This window comes from Vulpes vulpes, chromosome 6, assembly GCF_048418805.1.
Source record: "Vulpes vulpes isolate BD-2025 chromosome 6, VulVul3, whole genome shotgun sequence".
Taxonomy (NCBI): domain Eukaryota; kingdom Metazoa; phylum Chordata; class Mammalia; order Carnivora; family Canidae; genus Vulpes; species Vulpes vulpes.
Window position 1 is genome coordinate 71,570,279 of NC_132785.1, and position 24,948 is coordinate 71,595,226.

At 34.7% G+C, this 24,948-nt stretch overlaps 1 protein-coding gene and 1 pseudogene across 12 annotated transcripts in view; one reads left to right on the forward strand and one right to left on the reverse strand.

Moving 5' to 3' along the window:
- The window catches only part of HECTD1 (HECT domain E3 ubiquitin protein ligase 1), a 91,702-nt gene that overhangs the window by 31,669 nt on the left and 35,085 nt on the right, over positions 1–24,948 (reverse strand). For all 12 annotated transcript variants that reach the window (XM_072761322.1, XM_026007664.2, XM_072761321.1 and 9 more), the window contains exons 10-21: positions 19,201–19,339; positions 18,840–19,010; positions 12,913–13,135; positions 12,136–12,399; positions 11,940–12,016; positions 7,681–7,815; positions 6,758–6,904; positions 5,654–5,748; positions 4,301–4,406; positions 1,816–1,950; positions 758–897; positions 147–470 (exon numbers count right to left, since the gene is read on the reverse strand). In XM_072761322.1, the coding sequence (XP_072617423.1) occupies positions 147–470; positions 758–897; positions 1,816–1,950; positions 4,301–4,406; positions 5,654–5,748; positions 6,758–6,904; positions 7,681–7,815; positions 11,940–12,016; positions 12,136–12,399; positions 12,913–13,135; positions 18,840–19,010; positions 19,201–19,339 (1,956 nt within the window). The remainder of the gene's footprint in view (positions 1–146; positions 471–757; positions 898–1,815; positions 1,951–4,300; positions 4,407–5,653; positions 5,749–6,757; positions 6,905–7,680; positions 7,816–11,939; positions 12,017–12,135; positions 12,400–12,912; positions 13,136–18,839; positions 19,011–19,200; positions 19,340–24,948) is intronic.
- LOC112926590 (large ribosomal subunit protein eL36 pseudogene) lies at positions 8,608–9,262 on the forward strand (annotated as a pseudogene).

The following is a 24,948-nucleotide window of genomic DNA, read 5'->3' on the forward strand; positions in this document are numbered from 1 at the left end:
TTAAAAAGAAAATCTTGCTTCAGTATTTCACAAAAAAAAAAAAAAAAAAAAAAAGAGAGAGAGAGAGAGAGCTCTAAGGGCATACAGTTATAAAAATAAACAAGCCTTTACTGAGTTTTTCAATTTGCAAAGACTCCTCAACTAACCCTGGTTCATTGAGACTGCAGTCATCAACATGCGTATACAAAGAAGTCCAGTTCTGTCCATCTTTGGATACCTGGAAAACCCAATTTCTCAGTGCAGACCTTCCATAACCACGAGCATGACGAAGTGTATATGCTGACGGTATCACCCAGAGACCCAGATCTATGGCAAACCAAGCATTCTTATCATCATTGCTATGACAATTTAAAGCTGAATTATCACGACTTAGTATGTCTTCTAAACGGCCATAAGGCAGATTTCTTCCTTCTGAAGATGTAACTACTACAAGTCCATAAGCAGCTGGATTTACCCATTCATATGCAGTCCTAAATAAAAGAAAAAAAATCAGCAGTTCACACTATTAAAATAACTGTATTTATTTATAGTAGCTCTTTTCCATATAAAACTGTATTAATTTTTTAAATCCTAAAATTGACAATTTAGATATTCTTTTCTTCATAAAAAGTATCTCAGATAGTCTTATTTTCAAACTGTAAGACAAAATTCCTTACACTGTAAGATACTCAGAGTGGTTAATAATTTTATTCTTAACTACCTGAAATTCTTTTTTCCAGATGAATGTTTTCACTCTACATTATACAGCATGACTTACTTGGCATTCGTCCCAATCCAGTAAATGATTCCATTTTCATCAAAATCATGCTGGTGTCGAAATATAAAATTTTGGCCTTCTCTTAATTTTCGAACAAAAACAAATGAAGATCGGTCAAAATCATACCACTGCTTTGCTACCTACACCAAAGAAAATACAGAAGACACCTTAATAATGCTATTTTCAAACGCACTGCCCACTTTTTCCTATCCCTTTAATGTGACTTATTTTAAGAGTTGATTTACTTACAAGAGAAAGAAAGAGTGCATGAGGGTGGAGGGAGAAAGGGAGAGGAAGAAACAGGCTCCCCACTGAGTGGGAGCCTAATTCGGGGCTCAATCCTGGGACCTTGACATCAAGACCTGAGCTGAAGGCAGAGGCCAATTGAGCCACCCAGGTGCCCCAATGTGACTTATTTTGTCACAATAAAAACTCATTAGAGAATATTTGGGGAAAAATCTCATGGTGGTTTCCATGTTCAGTGAGGAGTCTGCTTGAGATTATCTCTCTCCCTCCCCCTTTGGCCCTCCCTCCCACCTTATATGTGCTCTCTCTCAAACAAATAAATAGATAAATCTTAAAAAAAAAAAAATATTTGGGGAAAAAACAGAAAAACACAAATTTCTACAACCAAAAAACCCCACTACTAGTATCATAAAGTATTTCTTTACTCCATAATTTCAACAGACAGGCTGAAACAACATTTGATCATATCATACCTAAATTTTTCCCCTTACCAGTCATTATACACTTTAATAGCTATATAATATTCAAATTAATGGACATAAGTATTAGCTTGATATTCCTTTATTGACTGTCATTAGGATTTTGTTCACTATTTTAGTATTACAAATGACTAATAAATGTTTATGAAGAAACCATTTATAATATATAAAGATTTAGAGTCCAAAAAAAGGAATTACATGGTCAAAGGGGGTATTACTATAACTCTCTGTACATATTTCTGCAAGTACTTTTATTTTTTCTCAAGTACTTTTCTAATGGATTAAACCATAGCACAGAATGCCTATTTCACCCTGGCCTTGCCAGAAACTCACCATTTTTAAGAGATATTGTTCCAGAGATTCAACTGTAGCTAAGGGTTCCATCTTCAACATCCTGCCAGTCCTGTCTATCAATGCAGTTTCACCAGGTGCACGTTCCAACCGAAATCTTAATCTTCTAGTGAGTATCTGAGCAAAAATGATAAAACTGCTTCAGAAAGCACCTTGGTTTTTCTCTTAGAATTGTTAAACTGAGAAGTGTTCTCAATAGTAATTGAGAATTATAAGTATAACCACAGAAGGATCAATGTCTATTAATTTTTTTTAAAAAAGGACCACTGAACAAGTGATACTGGTTTTCAAGAAAGAAACAGTGCTAACAACATACTTAGAATTTCTATAAACAACTTCAAATATACATGGTTTAAAGAAATCATAAAACACTAACGGAGGTATTGCATTGCTTAAAAGTTGCAATTTTCCAGGTAAAGTTATGAAAAGTAGCAAATTATTTAGCTAATTTATTCCAATAAAGATAGAATATATTAAAACATCTATGGCCGATAAACTTTTTTTTAAGGTAAGCTTTACATAAACCCAATGTGGAGCTCAAACTCAACTCTAAGATCAAGAGTCGCATGCTCTACAAATGCACCCCTATGGCTAATCAACTTTTAAAAATACAAAATAGCCCCCAATCCAATACAGTTTTGAAGCAAGTATGAAACTAGCAATTTTAGGTAGTTTCAATGCTGTTTAAATCTTCACCAATTCCTATAGATACATAATTAAATATTTAACATGGGCATGTGGACAGCAATTTAGATTGCAAAATTACCAGAGGACACATTACCAGCCTTCCTATCATTTTTTGTTACACAGTCTCTTAAAATGGGCAGTGAATAATAAAAGATGTTGGTGCTCCTAGGACTGTATAAGCAAGGAATTTTCCAGTCTTTGAGACTTATCTCTGCCTCGTTTACTTATCAAGGACAAAGCCCTGGGGTGCCTAGGTAGCTCAGTCCCTTAAGCTTCTGCCTTTGCCTCAGGTCATGATCCCAGGGTCCTGAGATCAAGCCCTGCACTGGCCTCCTTGATCAGTGGGAAGTCTGTTTCTCCCTCTCCTTGCTTGTGCTCTCTCTCTTTCTCCCTCTCAAATAAATAAGTAAAATCTTGAAAAGAAAAAAAAAAAAAAGGATAACCTTAAAAAGGATATACGAGGGCTCCTGGCTGGCTCAGTCAGTACAGCATATGACTCTTGATCTCTGGGTTGTAATTTGGAGCCCCTGTTGGGTGTGATGATTACTTAAAAAATAAAATCTTTTAAAAAGGGAGGGAGATGTGCCAAAATGCCCTTTGCTCCTCTTTATTATTCTACCAAAAATCCAACACAAAGTAGACCTCAGCATCATGTTAAATATGATTCCATGTCAGGTATGCTAACATATTTTAACTACCTGGACAAGTTCTCTCCTCTGGGAATCTAGTGGCTTTGGCTAAGATTCCTGGATTCTTGGGGGGTATGGCAAAATTTTAGGGGGTATGACAAGATTTTTGTCTTGAGTAACCATTGTTTTGGCAAATACAGATTCTTAGTCACTTATTAAGGGCTCTATTTTTTAAAAATATTTTATTTAAATTCAATTTGCCAACATAACACCAAGTGCTTATCCCATCAAGAATTAAAGGCTCTATTTAAAAGAAATGATTCCATGCAGAGCAAGCAGGATAGACTGAATAAAGGCAAGATTCAGGTGAAATGACATGTAAGGAATACTAAAGTAACCTACAAAAAGATATAATAAAGATCTGGGTTGGGATATTCATACAAAGAGTATTTGTTCTATCTATTCATATCTGGATACCAGCTGCTAACACAAGAATAGATGAATAAATGAGTATGAATGTAAACCAAAAAACATTTAGGAGAAAAACAAGCTTTTTATAAAACTCATAACAGACTTCTTAAAGAATCAATAGGAACAGCTAAGAAAGGCCACCTGGCTTTAACAAATGACATTAAGAAAGCAAGGTAAATGACTGGGTGATGGGCACTGAGGGGGGGGGGCACTTGGTGGGATGAGCACTGGGTGTTATGCTATGTTGGCAAATTGAACTCCAATAAAAAAAAAAAAAGAAAAAAAGGGAAAAAATGTCCTTAAAATATTTTCATACTTTTTCATCTATTAATACACATATGGATGAAAGGACTTAACTTGTAACTCTAGAACAAAAGGACCCCATTTCTTTTCCTGTCTTTTCCACTATTAAGACCTCTTTTTCTACTTACCATCGGCCAAATATGATTTATTACATTTACTGAAAATCCACAGCAATTTGATTATATAAAAAAATTAAAATATTAATAATTCAAGAGTCATTAAAAAACTATCAAATGGCATTAGGTTTATAGTCTTTAATGTGTAAGCATAATTGTTATTACTACAATATGAAACAAGGTTTTTCTTTTCTTAAGAAAAGTAAAAGACTTCTCCTAAATGTATTCAGCAATAGTAGCAACTGCATTTTTCATGGTTACCTGCAAGTTATATGTGGATCCAGGTGTGTCATACAAATGAAGAGGTAGGCGTTCAATGGACTCTAGTACAGCTATTAATTTCCGAATTAATGCAACTGCTGGTCGACTACAAAGAAAAAAATAATTGTTCAGAGCGTTTATATAATTTCATAACCAAGTTAATACAGAAACTGAATTAACATCACAGGTTGGGTACAACTCCTACTTTCTTTAACTTACTATATACCCATAAAATATAGTAACTCATTTACTTATTTTATTTTTTTAATTAATTAATTTATTTATGATAGTCACAGAGAGAGAGAGAGAGGCAGAGGGAGAAGCAGGCTCCATGCACCGGGAGCCCGACGCGGGACCCGATCCCGGGTCTCCAGGATCGCGCCCTGGGCCAAAGGCAGGCGCCAAACCGCTGCGCCACCCAGGGATCCCCTATAGTAACTCATTTAAAACAGTATCCCAAATTAATGAAATCAATTTCATTTATTTTAAAACCTCAGTCACATTCAAAAGTAAATAGTAAAATAAACCTTCATCAACCCAAGACCCAGCTTCAACAATTATCTACTAATGACTAATTGATTTCTATCTGTATCCCTAACCCATTTCTCTCTGTCCAATATATTTTGAATATCAGAGAGCATATCATTTCATCCAGAAATATTTTGAATATGTATCTCTACAAAAAAAGAATTCTTAAAATACAAAACTCTTATCATTACACCTAAAAATGAATTAACAATTTGTAATTCATCAATAATAAATTTTATTACCCAATATCACCAAATAGTTAATCAGTGTTCAAATCTCCACTTCTGTATTAAATAGGTATCTAATTTTAATGTTTTTAAGTGTAGTTGATATACAGTGTTAAATTAGTTTTAGATATACAACAAAATATCTAATTTAAGTGGTCAGCTGCATTCATAACAAACATGTAATTTTTCTTTTATTCCATTAGACTTAAAAATTCTTCAAAAAAGGCCTTTAGGGGCCCCGGGGTGGCTCAGTTGGGTAAGTGTCTGCCTTTGGCTCAGGTCATGATTGACCTGACATCATGGGATTGAACCCAACATCAGGCTCCCTACTCAGCAGGAGAGTCTACTTCTCTTTCTCCCTCTGCCCCTGCTCATGTGTTCTCTCCCACTCAATCACTCTCTCTCTCAAATAAGTATTTACAAATAAAATGCTTTAAAAATCTTTTCCATTATTATACATTTAAAATACAAAGCTAATTTTTTACTTAATTACAGAGTTCCTATTTTGAGTGGAAGCACTGTATTAGACTATTTTAAAGGAAGTATAACAGCTTTCAAACACTGCAAACATCAAATTAAAAGAAAATTAGTGATTTACCTTTCATCATCTTCATTTTCACTAAAAGCTGTTTTAAAAACATTTATTCTTTCTACCAGTTGACTACAATCTTGTTTCATATCTAAATCCATGCTCTAAAAAATAAAAATAAAAATAAATCCATGCTCTAAAAAAAATTAAAAAGGTACAAAAAGTATCTTAAGGCTGTTATCAAAATTTATCAAAAACACACATTACAAAGATAAATGTTAACATATTATTACAAAGTTATCAACATAATCTAAGTGAAATCATTATTCTCTTTCAATTAAAATTCTTTTTAGTACTATATTACTAGTAGATCACAGCTAATATACAGATTTTTTTTTTTAATATAATGGGGTAGCAATTACATGGCTAAATCAGCTCCTCTCAAAGTATAGTATGCAAGATGATTTCGGATTATTTACAAATGAACATTTTTCATTTAACATTTTAATAAGTGGAAATTATACAAGTGGTAAGATTAATGAAGGGATTATACAACGTAAAGAAGTTAAAGAGAATTTTAAGAGTGTATTACTACATATACTAATTAAGACCAAAAATTAAACTGGGAAGTAGAACTAAGAAAACTTTCACTTTTTATTCTTTTGTTAGAATTTGTTATAAGTATGTTTCATTAAAATAAAGAGATTTTTATCACAATAAAGAGATATTAAAGGTAGACTAAGTTGAAGAGAAATATAAGGTTATTAGCAAATACTTGTCAAATAGCTACAGTAACTTCCAAAACAGTTATGGCTCATAAATCAATTTTAGGCAAATAAATTAAGTACTACAAATTAACTTCATTTTATGAAGAATTCAGAGCACTGACTAATGTTAAAACTTAGACTAAAGTAAGTATTTTGTCAAACAAAATCCAGAATAAATTATAATTGGGAAACTCAAAAATATAAACACACTCAATTATTGTATTCAACTGGCTCAAATTAATGATACCACATAAAGGATAGAAAAATTATAAATATTAACATTTATTAACTTGATTTTTAAATATTTCTTGATAAAACAAAGTAAATACTGCTTTGCCAAAAGTGTAGTACAAATAACTGTCAAAACTACTTACATAATCTGTTCTGTACTACTTCAGAAACTTACATTGTTTAAGACAGTAAGAAGTGCTTGCACCAATCCACTACTGCACATTTCATATGGTGAAATTGTGTTTTCATCCTTCAAAAGTACAATTAGATTTTCTAAGGCTGTCTTCATTAAATCTCTCCATGTGTTCTCACTCTCAATACACTAAAAGAAAAGAAAAATTTTAATGAAGACAAAAATAACAAAAAAATAAACAGGTCTTAATATACTTAATTTATCACATCAATTACCAAGATAATAAGTTGGATATTAAATAAGAATAAGAGGTTCAAATTATTAATGTAAATTCTATCTTTACTAGGGTCAAAAAAAAATTTTTTTTTAGAGAAGGAAGAGGTAGGGAGAGTCAGAAAGGGAAAGAGAGACTCTTAAGCAGGCTCAATGCTGAGCACAGAGCCCAACACAGGGTTTAATCTCACAGCCCTGATATCATAAGCTGAGCCAAAATCAAGTCGGGATGTATAACCGACTGAGTCACCCAGGGACCCTGTGCACAAAACATTTTGTAAGGAAAAATTCTAAGTATTTTAGGCTTTACGGGCTATATGGCCTCTGTCTCACTTACTCAACTCTGTCCTATAACCATGCCACCAAATGCCACCAAAGCAGTTACAGACAATATGGAAAAGAGTGAGCATGGCTATGAGCAATAAAACTACTTTTGGACACAGTCATTACATTTTCATGTAATTTTCATGTATCAGAAAATACTACTCTTACCTATGATTTGTTTTCAATCATTTAAAAATTTAAAAACCATTCCTACCTCACAAAGCCATATAAAAATAGGTGGCAGGCCTAATTTAGCCCATAGGTGATAATTTGCTGACCCCTCATCAATACCCAAAATATAAAGGATAAAGGGGGAAAAACTAAACTGAGATCAATGTGTCATAAAATCTAGAGGCTGAATAACATACTTGTCTATTTGTATGAAGTTCCCAAGATGACTCTAACTGAGTTGCTATGTTTCTGAGTGTTACCACTACTCCACGAGGCATGCTTTCAACAGCTTTAAAGTGGTCATCATATAAATCTCGAGCCATAGTTCGTACCTGCAAAATTAAAATTGCAAATATGAATTTTCACAATTAATACTTGTAACAAATCTTTTACCTACATAGACATGTGCAACTTTTAAAATTAAGATTTTTGGGAAGCCTCGGTGGGCCCAGTGGTTTAGTGCCACGTTCAGCCTAGGGCGTGATCCTGGAGACCCAGAATCGAGTCCCACGTCAGGCTCCCTGCATGGAGCCTGCTTTTCCCTCTGGCTCTGTCTCTGCCTCTCTCTCTCTCTCTCTGTCTCTCATGAATAAATAAATAAAATCTTAAAAAAAAAAAAAGATTAAGATTTTTGTGCCATTAGCAACTTCCAAAAAAATGTTACTACTTCTACTCATATACGTCAAAAGGTTCTAATAGCTGGAAAAATACTCTAGCACATTTAAGCAATATCAAATAAAAGAACTCATAATCTTAATTTTTGGTATATTTATACCTTGTATTCATATGCCAAAGAGGAGCTTAATTCATTTAAATCCACTTTAACAACATGTAAAAGTTAACTTTTTTTAATAAAAGTAACCTAATTACAGTAAATGAATTAGAAAATATAAATAAGAAAAAAAATAAGCAACCTGTAATTCAATCAACTACAGTGGAACCTTTTTAACTTAAAAACCTAACTGGCAGGATCCTTGGGTGGCGCAGCGGTTTGGTGCCTGCCTTTGGCCCAGGGCGCGATCCTGGAGACCCGGAATCGAGTCCCACATCGGGCTCCCGGTGCATGGAGCCTGCTTCTCCCTCTGCCTGTGTCTCTGCCTCTCTCTCTCTCTCACTGTGTGCCTATCATAAAAAAATAAAAATAAAAAAAAACCTAACTGGCTTTTATTTAATGATCCCTGAATTAGGCAGCTTTCCATCTAGTAAACAGAAAGGAACTCACCTAGATTTTAATCTTTTTAACATTCTGGGGTGTACGTTAAGTTTTATTCTTTCTTCTATGTATATCATTCACACAAAGTATATAAGACACTATATATATTTACATATTTAATCATAAGGAAGAATGACTACAGTTAGTTTGGGCACTAGTCACCTCTCATTTAAATTAATGTTATTTCAGCTTTTATGCCACTTGAACCATGGAGAAACAGCAGCCATGGCTCTGCGCTATCCCACCACCGTGGCCTTCAACAAGGAACACAAGGTGACTATGAACATGAGTGAACCAAGGAATAGCCATTGCCATGGGCACCTCACCAAGCACACCAAGTTTGTGCAGGACATGATCTGAGAGATATGCAGCTTTGCCTCATTACCAGCAGCATGCCATGGAGCTACTCAAGGTCTCAAAGGACAAATGTACCCCCAAGTTCATCAAGGAAAGAGTGGGGACACCCATGTGTGCCAAGAGGAAGACAGCAGAGCTGAACAGTGTCCTCGCAGCCATGAGGAAAGTAGCAACCAAGAAGGACTGAACCTCTCCCACTCTGTACATAAGAAAGCCTTTTTGGAACTTGAAAAAAAATGAAAATAAAGATAAAATTTATTTATTTATTTATTTTTTATGATAGTCACAGAGAGAGAGAGAGAGAGGCAGAGACACAAGCGGAGGAAGAAGCAGGCTCCACGCACCGGGAGCCCGATGTGGGATTCGATCCCGGGTCTCCAGGATCGTGCCCTGGGCCAAGGGCAGGCGCCAAACCGCTGCGCCACCCAGGGATCCCCTAAAGATAAAATTTAAATTAATGTATCCCAGGCTTGGGTCTGACAAAATCTAGTACATACAGTCTTTAAAATTATTTGCTTAAAAAATCTAAATTTAGGACTTATATAATTTCATTTAAATCACAAACTAACCTAGCATAACTCTAATAGAAAAAAAGAATTCACTCCTGAAATGACTTAATAGTACTTTTTCATTCCATTTTGCTATGCCTTTCAGAATCAAGAGGAAAGTAAGCTCTGAATATTAGACAACACTTAAGAAACTATGCATTTATGAAATAGTATTAATAAATTAAAATGAAGGTTAAAATTAATAAAATTATTTTTACCTAAAATCAGTTATTTTGATATGTACTACTTTCATCCCCAAAGAAAAGCCACATTGTCAATGAGTTACTACTGACTTTAAGAAATGGAATCAATAATGACGTATTTTTTAAGAATATGAAAATATAGGACTGAGACTATATTCTCCTTGATTTACTTTACTTCTTACTCTTCTTCTGTATTGTGAAGTTTCAGTTCCCTTTGAATTTGGTTGGTTAATACAATCTATCAGGAATTACAAGAAATTTCTGAGATCGCTCAGTGGGAAGTTTATAAAAAATTACAGCTGCTCATTATTTGAGAATTCTATATTTGCGAATTCAACTACTCACTAGTATTTATTTGAAATCCCCAAATCAATACTTGCAGTGCTTTCATAGTCACTTGTGGACATTCACAGTGCAACAGAAACTTAGGAGCTGCCTCATGTGCATGTTCTCATGTAAGGTCAAACAAGGTGAATGCTATCTTCAAACAAATGTCATACTTGTGTTAGCTCTCTATAAACAAATGTCCTTTCCACACTCTATTTTGCGTTATGCATTTTTTAACATTTTTTGTGGTTTTGTTGATGCTTGCATTGTTTAAAATGGCCAAGAAAATTAGTACTAAAGTGCTGTCCAGTGTTCCTAAGCACGAGAAGGACATGTGTGTTAGGAAAGCTTCATTCAGGCATGATAGTGCTACTGGCCAAAGTTCAGTGTTAACAAATCAATAATACACATTAAACATGATGTCTTTAAACAGAAAGATACGGAAGATTATGAATGGATCAGTTACAAAAATGTGACCAGAGCCTCAAATGAACCTAACCCTGTATTTCCTTTAAGAGCAATGGGTGGTTCAGTGTTCACGGAAGCTTTACATAATACAACTACTGTGAATAATGAAAATGGACTGTATTTAGTTCAAATTCCTTTTAACACATAATGGCTATCTTCAACTGAGATAGTTCTTCCTCAAATGCCTGTAAGATACCATGAATTAGAAAGCACTTTTGACCTCACATTCTTTTTAAAAACAAAGAAGCAATCATGAAATAATAAATATAACTACAGAGGTAGTTTATTTATTTAGATATATTTATAAAAATAATTTATTTATTTAAATATTTTTTTCCCAAGGTCTAGCAACTGGAAATATTTTGAAGATGGCACAACACATTAACAAATAGAAATGAAAACATAAACATGTTATATATAACTGCCCCCAAATAAAGTCTACTACTACTATTTCTAAGGCTAAAGCATAAAAAACACAGTAACCCTCCAAACCTAAACACCTAAAAGCACTCTTCATATACTGCATGAAAAAACTATTCTATGTAATTGTATAGGTAAAATAAAAATTTCTGCCATCAGAAAATACTGAATCTAATTATAATTGAGATTTTTTTTAAAAATGAAAAATAAAAAGCAAGAATTGATACAATAACAATTATTGTTATTTGATGGAAATATCACCAGCTCATATTTTTAAGTAATTTCTACACCCAACATGCGGCTCAAACTTAAAATCCCAAGATCAAGAGTCACATACTCTATGTACTGACCCAGTCAGGTATCCCTTGGCCTTATTTTGAAAAAAACAACCCATACTTAATGGATAGAATTTAAAAATTATTATTGTGATTTTGAAGGTGGAGTCAGTGCTCCTATATCTTTTTGAAACAGTTATTTCATCTAAGATGACCATTAAATTAAACATCAAAATATCTGAATATAGAACCAGGAATTCAAGTTGCTTTATCATAAAGTATTTTAGATCAGGATTGTGAAATATAATGATGTATTTTCAATCCCACTGTATCACTAAAAATATTACTATCAATAATTACTAAAGCAGGAGTTCAAAGTTTTTGTGACATTAACAAGTCAAATCATTTAAATTTTGTCTTACAAATTTTAATGTTTTAATGTTGGTGTTTAGAATGTGTATAAAATTATAGGTAAACATATATGTGTTGTGGAAAATAAAATGATCAGCACAGAAAAATAAAATGTTAGATTAGAGTAACTTGTGTTATCTGGCTCAATTTTTTAAATGTTTGCAATATACCAATGAAACCTTACCAAGTCTGTATAAAAGACAAAAAAAGAAAAAGCAAATTCCACAAATATACCTTTTGCTTTGTCTTTTCTAATTTAGATTTCAGTTTTCTGCCTCTTTTACCAGTCCAACCAGTCACAAATTCTGAACCTTTAAAAAAAAAAAAAAAAAGGATATTTCAAAGAATTTTTTTGCAATTTAAGATACTCATTTATTTTTTTTTCTCATTTATTCTTATCTGCTAAACTTATATATTCTATATAACTTACCCAGAGAAGTTTCTGCAGTAAATGAATGTTTGGTTCCTCTATTAGATTCAAATACAAAACCAGGTAAATCTTCTTTCAATATTGTTGCTTGCTGACCATCTGAGTTATGAATAGCAATTTCTCCTTCTTTCAAACAAGTTAGTGACCAGTTCCCTACAGTGAGTTTAGTGGGTCCGGGTGCTGAGAGTATAGGTTGACTTGAAGTAGATGGCTTTACTTGGCCTCGAGCTCTTTGTAACTTCTCTAAGAATTCACTTCTGCTTTCTATAAAGACAAAATGATTATTTTAAAACCTTATTATTTTCAAATATTCCCTTTTTTATAAAAAGAAAACTACATATTGGAATATCTATTTTATATAAAAAACTTAATTAGCAGAGTTTTGTTCTTTAGTGTATGCTCACTGGTGTGATATATTTCGGTTCAGGTATAAAAGTAATCCTACAGCCATAATTTTTTTTAAAGTATAAGCCTTTTGGAAAAGACAACTTGAGACAGCTTTACACACATACAATTCATCATTACTTCATAAGAGGTAGCTTTAAGTAAAAGATGAGAGAGATTAAAAGTAGATAATAGTGCTATTCCTTATCTCATGCAATAAAAGGGCATCTCTTAAATGCTTTCATGATACAACAGCTTTTCTCTGTTGGTATTCAACAAACTGGACATATGATTACCAAAAATGTGCTATTTCTATGATGCAAAAATATCAGAAGAACAAATCATCAAAATTATACAAACTTGTAAAACATTTTAATAGGAACAGAATATTACCTGAACTATCCGATCCACCTTCAGGACTACCACTTGAATACATGGTGGCTAGTTTCCCATCCAAGATAAATCTGAACCATCCATTACTGCCATTAGATAATTCCAAGGCTGCTGCATCACTCCATATATATAAGCAGTCCCTTCCCCTAATGATTGACCAGTCTCTCCAATGATAGGGTTTACCCTGCTGCAGCTCTTTAGCATCCTCCTGTGGTTCATCCTCCTAAATGTATAAAATTATTCAATGAAACAAGGGAAGTAATATTTCAAATATTCACAGGTTTTTAAAAATATGTCTATGTATCAAATTTAGAATTAAAACATGGTGAATATAATATTCAGTTCCTATAGTTTAATATGTATTTTGATTCAACTCGTTACCTACAGATAAATCTTACAAGTCCTAAAAATGTTAAGAAAGTCACATAAATAATGACCTAAGCTATAACATTTCCAGGTATATTGGTAGAGAAGACCAACAGATTAGGTCTACACATAACTAGCTAAATACCAAGGACTCTGGTAAACTCAGCACATCTCTGGGCCTAATTACTTGTAAAAAAAGGATATTTTCACTGGATCAATTTTATCCAATCCTAGAGGTCCAACACACTCACCAAAGATGCTTCTTAGGAATAAAATGTAACACCCTACCCTTAGCCAAGTGAATCAAATATACTGGATCATTTCTATAATCATAAGCTTTTATAGCATGTTTAAAAGAAAAAAACAATTTGTAAATATTGTTTTCCTAGCCTGACATCTTGAAAATTTTTGTGTTTACATTTAAATATTGAAAATATTCATCATAAAAAAAAAATAAAAAATAAAAAAAAGAAAATATTCATCATAAACATATATGAACGTGGTATGTGTGCACATGCATGTGTGTATGGTAAAGCACTTTTTTGTTTTCAAGATTTTATTTATTTTAGACAGAGAGAGAGTGAGCATGAGCAGGGGTAGGGGGTAGAGGGAAAGCAGACTCCTTGCTGAGCAGGAAGGCCGATGCAGGGTTCAATCCCAAGACCCTGAGATCATGACCCGAGCCCAACACAGATGCTTATTGCCTGAGCCACCCAGATATCCCTGGGTATAGCACTTTTAAACATCATAAAAATTTGTTATACTTAAAAAAATGTAAAACATTTTTTTAACACACACAAAGAAAAACAAGTAATTAGCTTAAACACTAAAATAAGATTGTAAAATACAGATTCCAAATGTCTCTAAATCTAAGTAATTGTGCTCTAGGCCATGATAGGTTAACAAGTACCAAGACTTGTTTATCCACTGTAAACAACAAAAAGCTAGACAAAATATATGAAAAAGTGTCTTCAAACACTGGACAATATGCAACAGAGGACCATGATCCCCCAGAAAATAAAAACAAGTTAGGTAAGCCCTCTAGGTCCAGACACAAATTTCTGGCTAAGGTCTTAAGAAGAGGGAACACAAAAAAGAATCCAGCAGTATGATTTCAGGAAATAGAGGTCTGTGTTTTAAGAGGCAAAAGCATGGGATGCCTCGGTGGTTCAGCAGTTGAGTGCATGTGCCTTCGGCTCTGGGCATGATCCTGGAGTACCGGGATCAAGTCCTGCATCAGGTTCCCTGCAAAAGCCTGCTTCTCCCTCTGCCTGTGTCTCTGCCTCTTTCTTTCTGTGTCTCTCATGAATAAATAAACAAAATCTTAAAAAAGAAGAAGAAGAGGCAAAAGCAAACATATGGAGGATGAGTTCAGGATTAGGAAGCCAAGCCAAAAAGGCCTCTAGAAATCTGCAAAGTGGTCACCATGAGTGTACAACAAGTACTAGACCACTAATTTCCAGGATGATACTCCATAAGGTTGGGCAAAGAACAAATGGAAAATTATAAGCTGAAAAATTCCCAAAGATCATACAAGGTAGTCAGACAATTGTATTCCAAATGCTGAAAAATTTCCAAATTTGATAAAAACTGTAATCCCAAAGATCAAAGAAAATTAAACAATCCCGAGCAGGGCTGGACATTCAAATGTGCACACATATACAAGCACACCAAAGACAACAAAGCATAGGAAAGTCAAATTGCTTAAAATCATAAGAACAGCCAGAGGAAAAAAAGATGTTGTTAGAATAGATGTATGTTATGTACCAAAGAACTAAGATGAGAAATAAAGTGAATTTCTCAATGGAGAATATGCACATCAGGTGACAATGCACCATCTCTCAAAGTGCTAGAAATGATTAGCCTAAAGTCCTTGTAGGCACTGAAAATATCCATCAAAAATGAAGGCCAAATATTTTCAGACAAAATCTCAATTTTCTGGGTTGTCTTTTCATTTTCTACGATTTTTATTATTTAGAGACAGCACAAGTAGAGGGAGGGGCAAAAGGAGAGACAGAAAACCTCAAGCACACTCCACACTGAGCATGGAGCCCAACATGGGACTTTATCATGACCTGAGCTGAAACCAAGAGTCAGACACTCAACCAATGAGCCACACAAACACCTACCTAGTCTTTTCCCTTTCCAAGCAATGTATCTTAAAGAACAGAAGATTAATTTTGATAAACTAAAATTTACTAATGTTTTTTGGTCCTTGTATAGTATAACCTTTTTATTATTTATAAGTAATCTCTATACCCAATGTGGTGGGTAAACTCACAACCCCGAAATCAAGAATCGGATGTTCTTCCAACTGAGCAGCCAAGCACCCCATAGTATAACTTTTTAGGGTTCTAATTGAGAAATCTTTGTCAAGATCAAGATCAGTGAGATTTTCCTTTTCCACTATAAGTTTTATAATGTTAACCCATACATTTCAGTCTATTATTCATTTCCTGTTAATTATTTATGTGGTACCTAATGTATAGTCAAAATTTCGTTTTTGTGTATGTATCTACTTCTTCAAGCATGAGTTTTTGAAAAGATCATCCTTTCCTCATTGAACTGCCTTAGCACTCTGGTTGAAAATCAACTGACCATGTACCCATCCATGAACCATTAGCCTGTCTTTATACCATTACACCACACTTTGCTGATCACCACAGCTTTATAAGACTTCAAATCTGCTGATGGCCGTCCTTCAACTTCTTTTTGATGTTGCTTTAGCTATTCTAGGTCCCTAGAATTTTCATATGAATGTTAGAATTTTCTTGTTAATTTCTACAAAAAGACTTGCTGGGGATCTGTAGAATGGTTACTTTTTTTTTTTATTTTTAAGATTTTATTTAAATTCAGTATAGTTAACATACAGTGTAATAGGAGTTTCAAGTGTACAATACAGTGATTCAATACTCCCATACAACACCTAGTGATCATCACAAGTACACTCTTTAATCCTCATCACCTATTTCACCCATCCCCTTACCCATCTCCCTTCTGATAACCATCTGTTTTCTATAGTTAAGAGTCTGATTCTTGGTTTGTCTTTTCCCCTTCTTTGCTTGTTTTGTTTCTTAAATTCCACATATGAGTGAAATCATATGATATTTTGAAACTATTTCTTGAATAGAATTCTAGGGGGATGAACTCAAATAACACCTTTTATTTTGTTTTGTAGTTAAATCCCTTAGATCTTCTCAAGTAATTTAGGAATTATCTAAGGGTGCATGGGTGACATAACTGGTTAAAGCTTACAGCACCCAGTTTTTGCTCAGGTCGTGAATGAAGGTCATGAGATCCAGCCTCAACTTGGGCTCCACGCACAGCACAGAGTCCGCTTCAGATTCTCTCTCCCTCTGTCCCTCCCAACTTGTGCAAGCTCCCTCTCAAATAAATAAATCCTTAAAAAATTTTAAAAGTAATCTCTCCCTCTCCTCCCACTCTTGCTCACCCTCTCAGGATTCTATAATTAACCTCTCATACTCTACCATAACCTCAAAAATATTACCATTCTGTCACTAATATATAGAAAGCAATAACTAATTTAGGACTAAATCAGTGCTGGAATCAGTAGGGACAGATTAGGTATACTTAGAATTTGCAATCTAAGGCAAGAATTATCAATGGAGGGGATCCCTGGGTGGCGCAGCGGTCTGGCGCCTGCCTTTGGCCCAGGGCACGATCCTGGAGTCCCGGGATCGAATCCCATGTCAGGCTCCTGGTGCATGGAGCCTGCTTCTCCCTCTGCCTATGTCTCTGCCTCTCTCTCTGTGTGTGACTATCATAAATAAATAAAAATTAAAGAAAAATTATCAATGGATACTGAAACTCATGCATATATATTTAATGAGTAACAGCATATTGACAGGCAGCCCCACAAATTACTTATAAATTACAAAAGAAAAAAGAGTAACTCTATGATAAAGAAACCAAGCAGAGATAAACATAACGAAGTGATCCAAGTTAACATCATTGGTAAGAAAGCAGATACTATGTGTGTCTAAGAGAAGACACATTATGCATTGAGAAAATATAACATCTCCTCTGTAGTCATCTTGCTAAAAACTCACAACCTGAATCTAATCACATGGAAACACAAATGCAAAGAAGGGTCGCTGCCCAAATTAACTGGTCTGTCCTCTTCACAAATGCCAAGGCTATGAAAGCAAAAGGCGAAGTTCTCATAAACATGATAACTAAATGTCATAATACATGCTCCTGGATTGGATTCTGGACCAGGGGGAAAAAAATTGCTATTGAGGAAACAGTAAATTTGGTCTTTGAGTTAGACATCAGTTTTTTGGTGAAGTTTATTAAGATTTTATTTATTTATTCATGAGAGACAGAGAGAGAGAGAGAGAGAGAGAGAGAGAGGCAGAGACACAGGCAGAGGGAGAAAGAGGCTCCACGCAGGGAGCCCGACATGGGACTCAATCCCAGGTCCCCAGGATCAGGCCCTGGGCTGCAGGTGGCGCTAAACCGCTAAGCCACCCGGGCTGCCTGAAGTTTACATTTTTAAAAGGCGCACTATGTATCCATCTTTTCTCAAATAATATTTTGTTGTTTGTTTGTTTTTTACAGTAAGCTCCAGGCCCAGTTGTAGAGTGCAACGTGGAGCTTGAACTCATGACCCCAAGATCAAGACATGAGTTGAAATCAAGAGTCAGACATTTAAAGTGTCTAAGCCACCCAGGTGCCCCTTAAAGATTTCATTTTTAAGTAATCTTTACATCCAACACGGGGCTCAAACTTACAACCCCAAGTTCAAGAGTTGCAAACTGAGCCAGCCAGGTGCCCCTCAAATAGTATTTCTTAAGTGTGTGTACGTTTACACAAACACACACAGTATCTGTCTAAATAAAGCAAATGGGGCAAAATGTCAATAATTAGTGAATTTATAAAGAATACTCTGATACTCTATTTGTAATTTTTCTATAAGTTTTAAATTTTATCAATATATATTTTTTTAAATAACCAAATTTCTGGGGGCATCTGGGTGGCTCAGTCAGTTAAGCATCCAATTCTTGGTTTTGGCTTGGGTCATGATCTTGAAGTTGTGGGATTAACCCCCGCACTGGGCTCCACGCTCAGCACAAAGAGTCTGCTTGAGATTTTCTCTCTCCCTTTCATCCCCACTCCTCCCTGCTCACACTCTTTTTTTCTCTAAAATAAATAAATAAGGGGACCCCTGGGTGGCTCAGCGGGTTTAGCGCCTGCCTTGGCCCAAGCAAGGCATGATCCTGGAGTCCCGGGATCAAGTCCCATGTCGGGCTCCCTGCATGGAGCCTGCTTCTCCCTCTGCCTGTGTCTTTGCCTCTCTCTCTCTCTCTCATGAATAAATAAAATCTTTAAAAAATAAAAATAAATAAATAAATAAATAAATAAATAAATAAATAAATAAATAAATAAATAAAATCTTTAAAAAATTGAGTAACCAAATTTTTAAAACTTATAATACTACTTCATATTGCCATTATTTTGTCAAAAGCCATCAAAGGTTAGAACTAGATTTCCTCAAAAGAAATCCTATTCCTGATAACACTGCAAACAACATCACTCACTTTTTCTGGTTTTGATTCCTCTTCATTCTCATCATCAGAGGAAGGACCTGCCAAAGTTGATACTTTGCTGATTACACCAAGTCTTGCTAGCTGATCCAAAAAAATATCACCACCTTTATCTACCAAATCTCTTATGATCTGCAAAGCCAGCAAGTGGCCATCATCATCATCCTGGGGGAAAACAAAAAGGAAATTAAGGAAAAATAATAAAAATAAGTTTAGTTGCCTGAAGTAGACAAATGCAATAATTTCACAGACAAAAGGATTTACTGATATTAGGACAAAAGTGAAATTATTTTACTGACCACTGTCTAAAGGGAATTAAAGCTACAGGAGTTTCAAAAAAAGACAAAAATCTGACCTCTTGATCAAGGACCGTTGCAGTGATTTCCACTAGTACAGTAGGCAAATTGTGACCAACATCAGAATCACAAACTTCTTTTAAAAGTGCTTCAGAGCAAAAATGAATCATTTTCCTAATCAGAGCAAGACTTGCCTTCCTTAAAAAATAAAAAATAAATAAAAAAAAGAATTTTAGGAAGCCAGGATAAGAACCTAAAATAAAACAAAATGCAACTATACATTAAACATAACAAAATATCCACTGGTAAATTTTATATACTCTTGCTAAAAAGTACAGTTAATAAAAGTATACAAAAAAATAAAACAATACCAGCACTAGTTTATGTTCATTTTTTAAGCAATTTCATTTATTTTCTATTGTTAAAATAGTGAACTAATTAACTATTAACTATTTAACTTTAAATAGTTAATAACATGTCATGATAGGATTAGAAAATCAGTAAGGAATAATGCAATTACTAAAGAAAATAAATTATATAAATAACTATCTTAAAATTTCCTATAACCCAAAACACAAAGCTGTAAGTTAAAACATCTGGTAGTTTATACAGATCAAATTTCAAACACTTCTGTGTTTTGTCAAATTTAAGCCCACAGTCCTTATAACTATGTCATCATATAAATGAAAATACGACATCACAGTAACTCCCATTCCCCTAAATATTACCACTGTTAAAAATCTGGAATGTCTCCTTTTCCTTTTTATACTGCTTTGCTCAGAACATAGATACTCAATAAAGTCATTCAAACTAACCTCAGTTTTATAACAAGGAATCTGTTCTTTTAAAATAAACACATATCCACACACATTTAAATTGTAATAGACTAAAAGGAGAGTGGTCTATTTCGTTAAAGACAACAGTTCATTTAACACAAATAATTCTGAGTATGTAACAATGTCTTAGGCACGGAGCTATAGGTATCATTAACTTTGAGATAACTTCCACAAGGATGGAGACGCAAAATTGCTAATTAAGTCCAAGAAAGGCACGTGACACATGTATTTTTTCAGCATGTGGTCCCTACTCAATTGTATATCATAACACTCTCTAGCTGAAATTCGTAACACTATACATTCAAGGAAAAAAGTATTATAAATTCAAGTACATTATAGAAAATGGTAGGCAAATGGAGGGCAAACTGCTAACAGGATTAGTTCCTTCCAATTTTTGCTAATGGCTATTTATATTTGATTGTCAAATCAGTATTTACATTTAGTAGTTTTATATTGCGATTTATTTCAATTAAAACAGTATAAAAAGGGTGCCAGAGTGGCTCAGTAGGTTAAGCACCTGCCTTCAGCTCAAGTCATGATGCCAGGATCCTGGCTGGGATCGAGCCCCACATCAGACTCCGCGCTCTCCCTCTCCCTCTGCTGCTCACCCTGCTCTCTCTCTCTCTCTCTCTCTCTCTCTCTCTGAAATAAATAAAACCTTAAAAGCAAACAAACAAAAAAACGACAACATACAAATGTTTATATGTTGGGATGCCCAGGTGGCTCAACGGTTGAGCATCTGCCTTCGGCTCAGGGCATGAACCTGGGGTCCCGGAATTGAGTCCAACATCGGGCTCCCTGCAAGGAGCCTGCTTCTCCCTCTGCCTATGTTTCTGCCTCTCTGTGTCTCTCATGAATAAATTTTAAAAATCTTTAAAAAAAAAGTTTATATGTTGTATCTGTTACTATTATTCTAAGCCATTACGAGCCAGGAATCCTTCTATGTATTTTAAAAACATTACACTTCCTTTAATCCATGCAACAAATCCCTATGAGGCAGGTTCTATTAGCTCAGTTTTACAGATAAAGAAAGTGAGACAAAGAAAGTTAAGTATGTCTACTAAAGTAGACTACTAAGGGCTAATAAATTACAGAGCCTAACTCAAACTTACCTCTTAACTAGTACACTATGCATAATACCTTACAGAACATAAAGTTTTCCTTTTCTTCTTTAAGGCTTTATTTATTCATGAGAGACACAGAGAAAAAGGTAAAGACACAGGCAGAGGGAGGAGCAGGAACCCTGCAAGGAACCTGATGCGAGACTTGATCCCAGGACCCAGGGACCACAACCTGAGCCAAAGGCAGACACTCAACCACTGAGCCACCCAGGTGTCCTGCAAACTGATTTTTAAAAAGCCTATTAAGGGGATCCCTGGGTGGCTCAGCAGTTCGGCGCCTGCCTTTGGTCCAGGGCACAATCCTGGAGTCCCGGGATCGAGTCTCGCATCGGGCTCCCAGTGTGGAGCCTGCTTCTCCCTCTGCCTGTGTCTCTGCCTCTATCATGAATGAATAAATAAAATCTTTAAAAAAATAAATAAATAAAAAATAAAAAGCCTATGAAGCAACAACATGGATGACCTTGAGGGTATTATGCTAAGTAAAAAATGCCAGAGAAGGACAACTATTACATGGTATCACACATATAGAATCTGAAACAAAAGTCAATGCACAGAAACAGAGTAGGAAAGTGGTTGCCACCTGCTGAGGGTAAGGGAATTCCAACATAAGGTCTGAGGATCTAATGTTATAACTATAACTTGTAGCACTGTATTGTGTAACTAAAATGCAGAAGAGAGCAGAACTTAAATGTTCTCACACATACACACAAAAAGATAAACATGTGATAGATGTATTAATAACTAGAGAGGAATAATTCTTTCACTTGGTATAAATCACCATGACATACACTTAAAATATCCTATGATTTTAGGTAAATTATACCTCAGTAATTATACATAACATTTTTCCAAGTTAGATCCTTAAACACTGTGCTCTTTGCCTCATTTATTTAAACTGGCTCTTGTATTTTTTTTAACAAAAATTTGTGCAGTTTTAAAAAATAGTACTCTTTGTATTAAAAAAATAGTATCCTTTGGTCACACTTGCTAACAAATAAATACCAATTTGTTGGTCTATTTATTTGGATTATGAGTTTATATTATTGGCACCTTTTTGGCTGTGGGTAGTATTGTTTCTGTGACGTAGTTTGTCATAGTTTTACATAGACTAAATTAAATGACAATTGAGATAAATTTAATGACAGTACTAAAACAAACAAGCTTTGAAAGACATTCTTATCAAATTCTGATAAACATTCAAAAACATTTTTTTGTTTTCCTAAAGCTTATTTATTTTAAATCCACCTAGAATTTGTTTAGATATACAGTTAAAGGATTAAGGTGATACTTTTAAAATCAAACCACAAATCATACATTCTAATACCATTTAATAAGCCTCCATCTTTCAAATGACCTATGAAATGTCCACTACACACATTCAATTCCTATATATATTATTGGCTCTATTCGGGGGGGCTAGACTATTGCACTGACTTATAAACTCTCATGCTGGTTATCATAAAGATTTAATTACTTAAGCTTACACTAGATCTTCAGATTTTCCTTTAATAATCTCATCTTTGGGACAGCCTGGGTGGCTCAGTGGTTAAGCGCCTGCCCATGGCTCAGGGTATGATCCGCGGTCTTAGGATCGAGTCCCACATCGGGCTCCCTGCTTGAAGCCTGCTTCTCCCTCTGCCTGTATCTCTGCCTTTCACTCTCTTTCATGAACAAATAAATAAAATCTTAAGAAATAAAATAAAATGTCTATAACAGTATGTAAGTTTGTTCATAGCATATCATTCATTAAAAATAAAAGATAATTGCTATCCTGTTTGAAAGCCTTTTATTAATCTATCATCTGCCTTTCATTAACTGAGCAGACACTGTGCATTATAAAATACTGACAGATAATAGCTAAAGTTCATACATACAGACCCTCCTTTAATTGTCTGACCAGAACATATATGTGGACTCTTCTAAACAAACTTTAAAATGAAATGGTAAAAAAATAAAATAAAACAATCAGGTTGCAACCTATGCCTTCTTGTTTTTAATTTTTAAAAATATTGTTAAATAATTTTTTTTAAGATTTTATTTATTTATCACAAGAGACAGAGAGAGAGAGGCAGAAACATAGACAGAGGGAGACACAGGCTCCATGCAGAAAGCCTGATGTGGGACTCAATCCCGGGACTCCAGGATCATGCCTGAGCCAAAAGTAGACACTCAACCGCTGAGCCACTCAGGCATCCCTATTGCTAAATAATTTTTAATGAACTTTTTTCAAATACCTCTAAAATATTAGGCACTAAGACAACACTTCATACATATCTAATTTTTATTCTCAAACCTACAGAGAATTTAATGTAATTATTTTCACCTTAGAGATAAACCAATTAAAATCAAAGAAGTTAAGTACCTTTCTCATGGCCATATATTTAGAAGGGGTAATCTTGGCATTTGGACCCACTCTACATGGATTCCAGAGTCTGACATCTTAACTAGGTTTATGCTTTCTTACCCGCCACAATTAAATGTGTCTAATTATCACCTGGAGAATTTAGGATCGAATATACTCAAACTAAAATTGTATTTAGACAATCATTGAAATATTTATTTCAGGGGATCCCTGGGTGGCGCAGCGGTTTGGCGCCTGCCTTTGGCCCAGGGCGCGATCCTGGAGACCCGGGATCGAGTCCCACATCGGGCTCCCGGTGCATGGAGCCTGCTTCTCCCTCTTCCTGTGTCTCTGCCTCTCTCTCTCTCTCTGTGACTATCATACATAAATAAATTTAAAAAATTTTTTTGAAAAAAAAATATTTATTTCATAAGTACAATATGTTTATTATAGAAACTTTAGAAAACACAACAAAAAGAAGAGAAAAAAAAAACCAACTGTAATTCCAATCCTCAATCCTGAAACATTTAAGAGTGAAAGAAAATAACCATATAGGGGAACTCGGGTGGCTCAGTCAGTTACTTACACAACTGAATCTTGATTTCAGTTCAGGTCATGAGCTCAGAGTCAAGGGATAGCAGAGTCCCACATTAGGGTCTGAGCTCAGCAGGGAGTCTGCTGGAGATTCTCTCTTTTTCTGTTCCCCTCTGCCCTTCTGCCTCTCCCCTCCATCCCCCAGCCCCCTGTGCCCATGCTCATTACTCTCTAAATAAATCTAAAAAGAAAAGAAAAGAAAAAAGAAAAGAAAAGAAAAGAAAAAGAAAAAGAAAAAGAAAGAAAGAAAGAAAGAAAGAAAGAAAAAGAAAAAATGAAAGAAAAAATGAATGAATGAATGAATAAGGGACCTCTGTTATATAGTGGCATACTTCATAATTTTCTGATGACCTTATCACGAAGGTCTCCAAATATATCAGGATTCTTTTATTGGTATTACAGCTAGTCCTCTAAAATTTTCAGGCCAAACTGTCTTGTTCAAAATTGAACTTGCTCATTCTTCACAATGATTCTAAGTTTTATTTAAAAAAAAAAAAAAGTGGCCCCAACTAACACCAATACCTCTGCAGCTATTTGGGGAAGAATAAAAACCAAGTATTTCAATGTTCACAGTGAATATTTTACTGACACTTTTCTCCTACTTAAAGCAGACTGCCTGCACTCTAATGTCAATTCCTAGGCCCTTGAATCCTACAAAACTACATGTTCTAAAGACTTCTTCAACTTAGTATGTCCAAAATCAAATTCTCAATCACCCCATCAAAAATTTAGCACTCATTCTTCATTCCTTCCTTTCCCTCACCTCTCACATTTAACAGGTCGTCAACCCCTATACAACCCATCTCTCAACCTTCTGAATTTGAAGAATTCTCAAATTCTCTGAATTTGAACCTTCTCAACCAGTCTAGCTCCCCAGCAACTGTTTGAAGTCCATACTGCAATGAACCCTTAAGT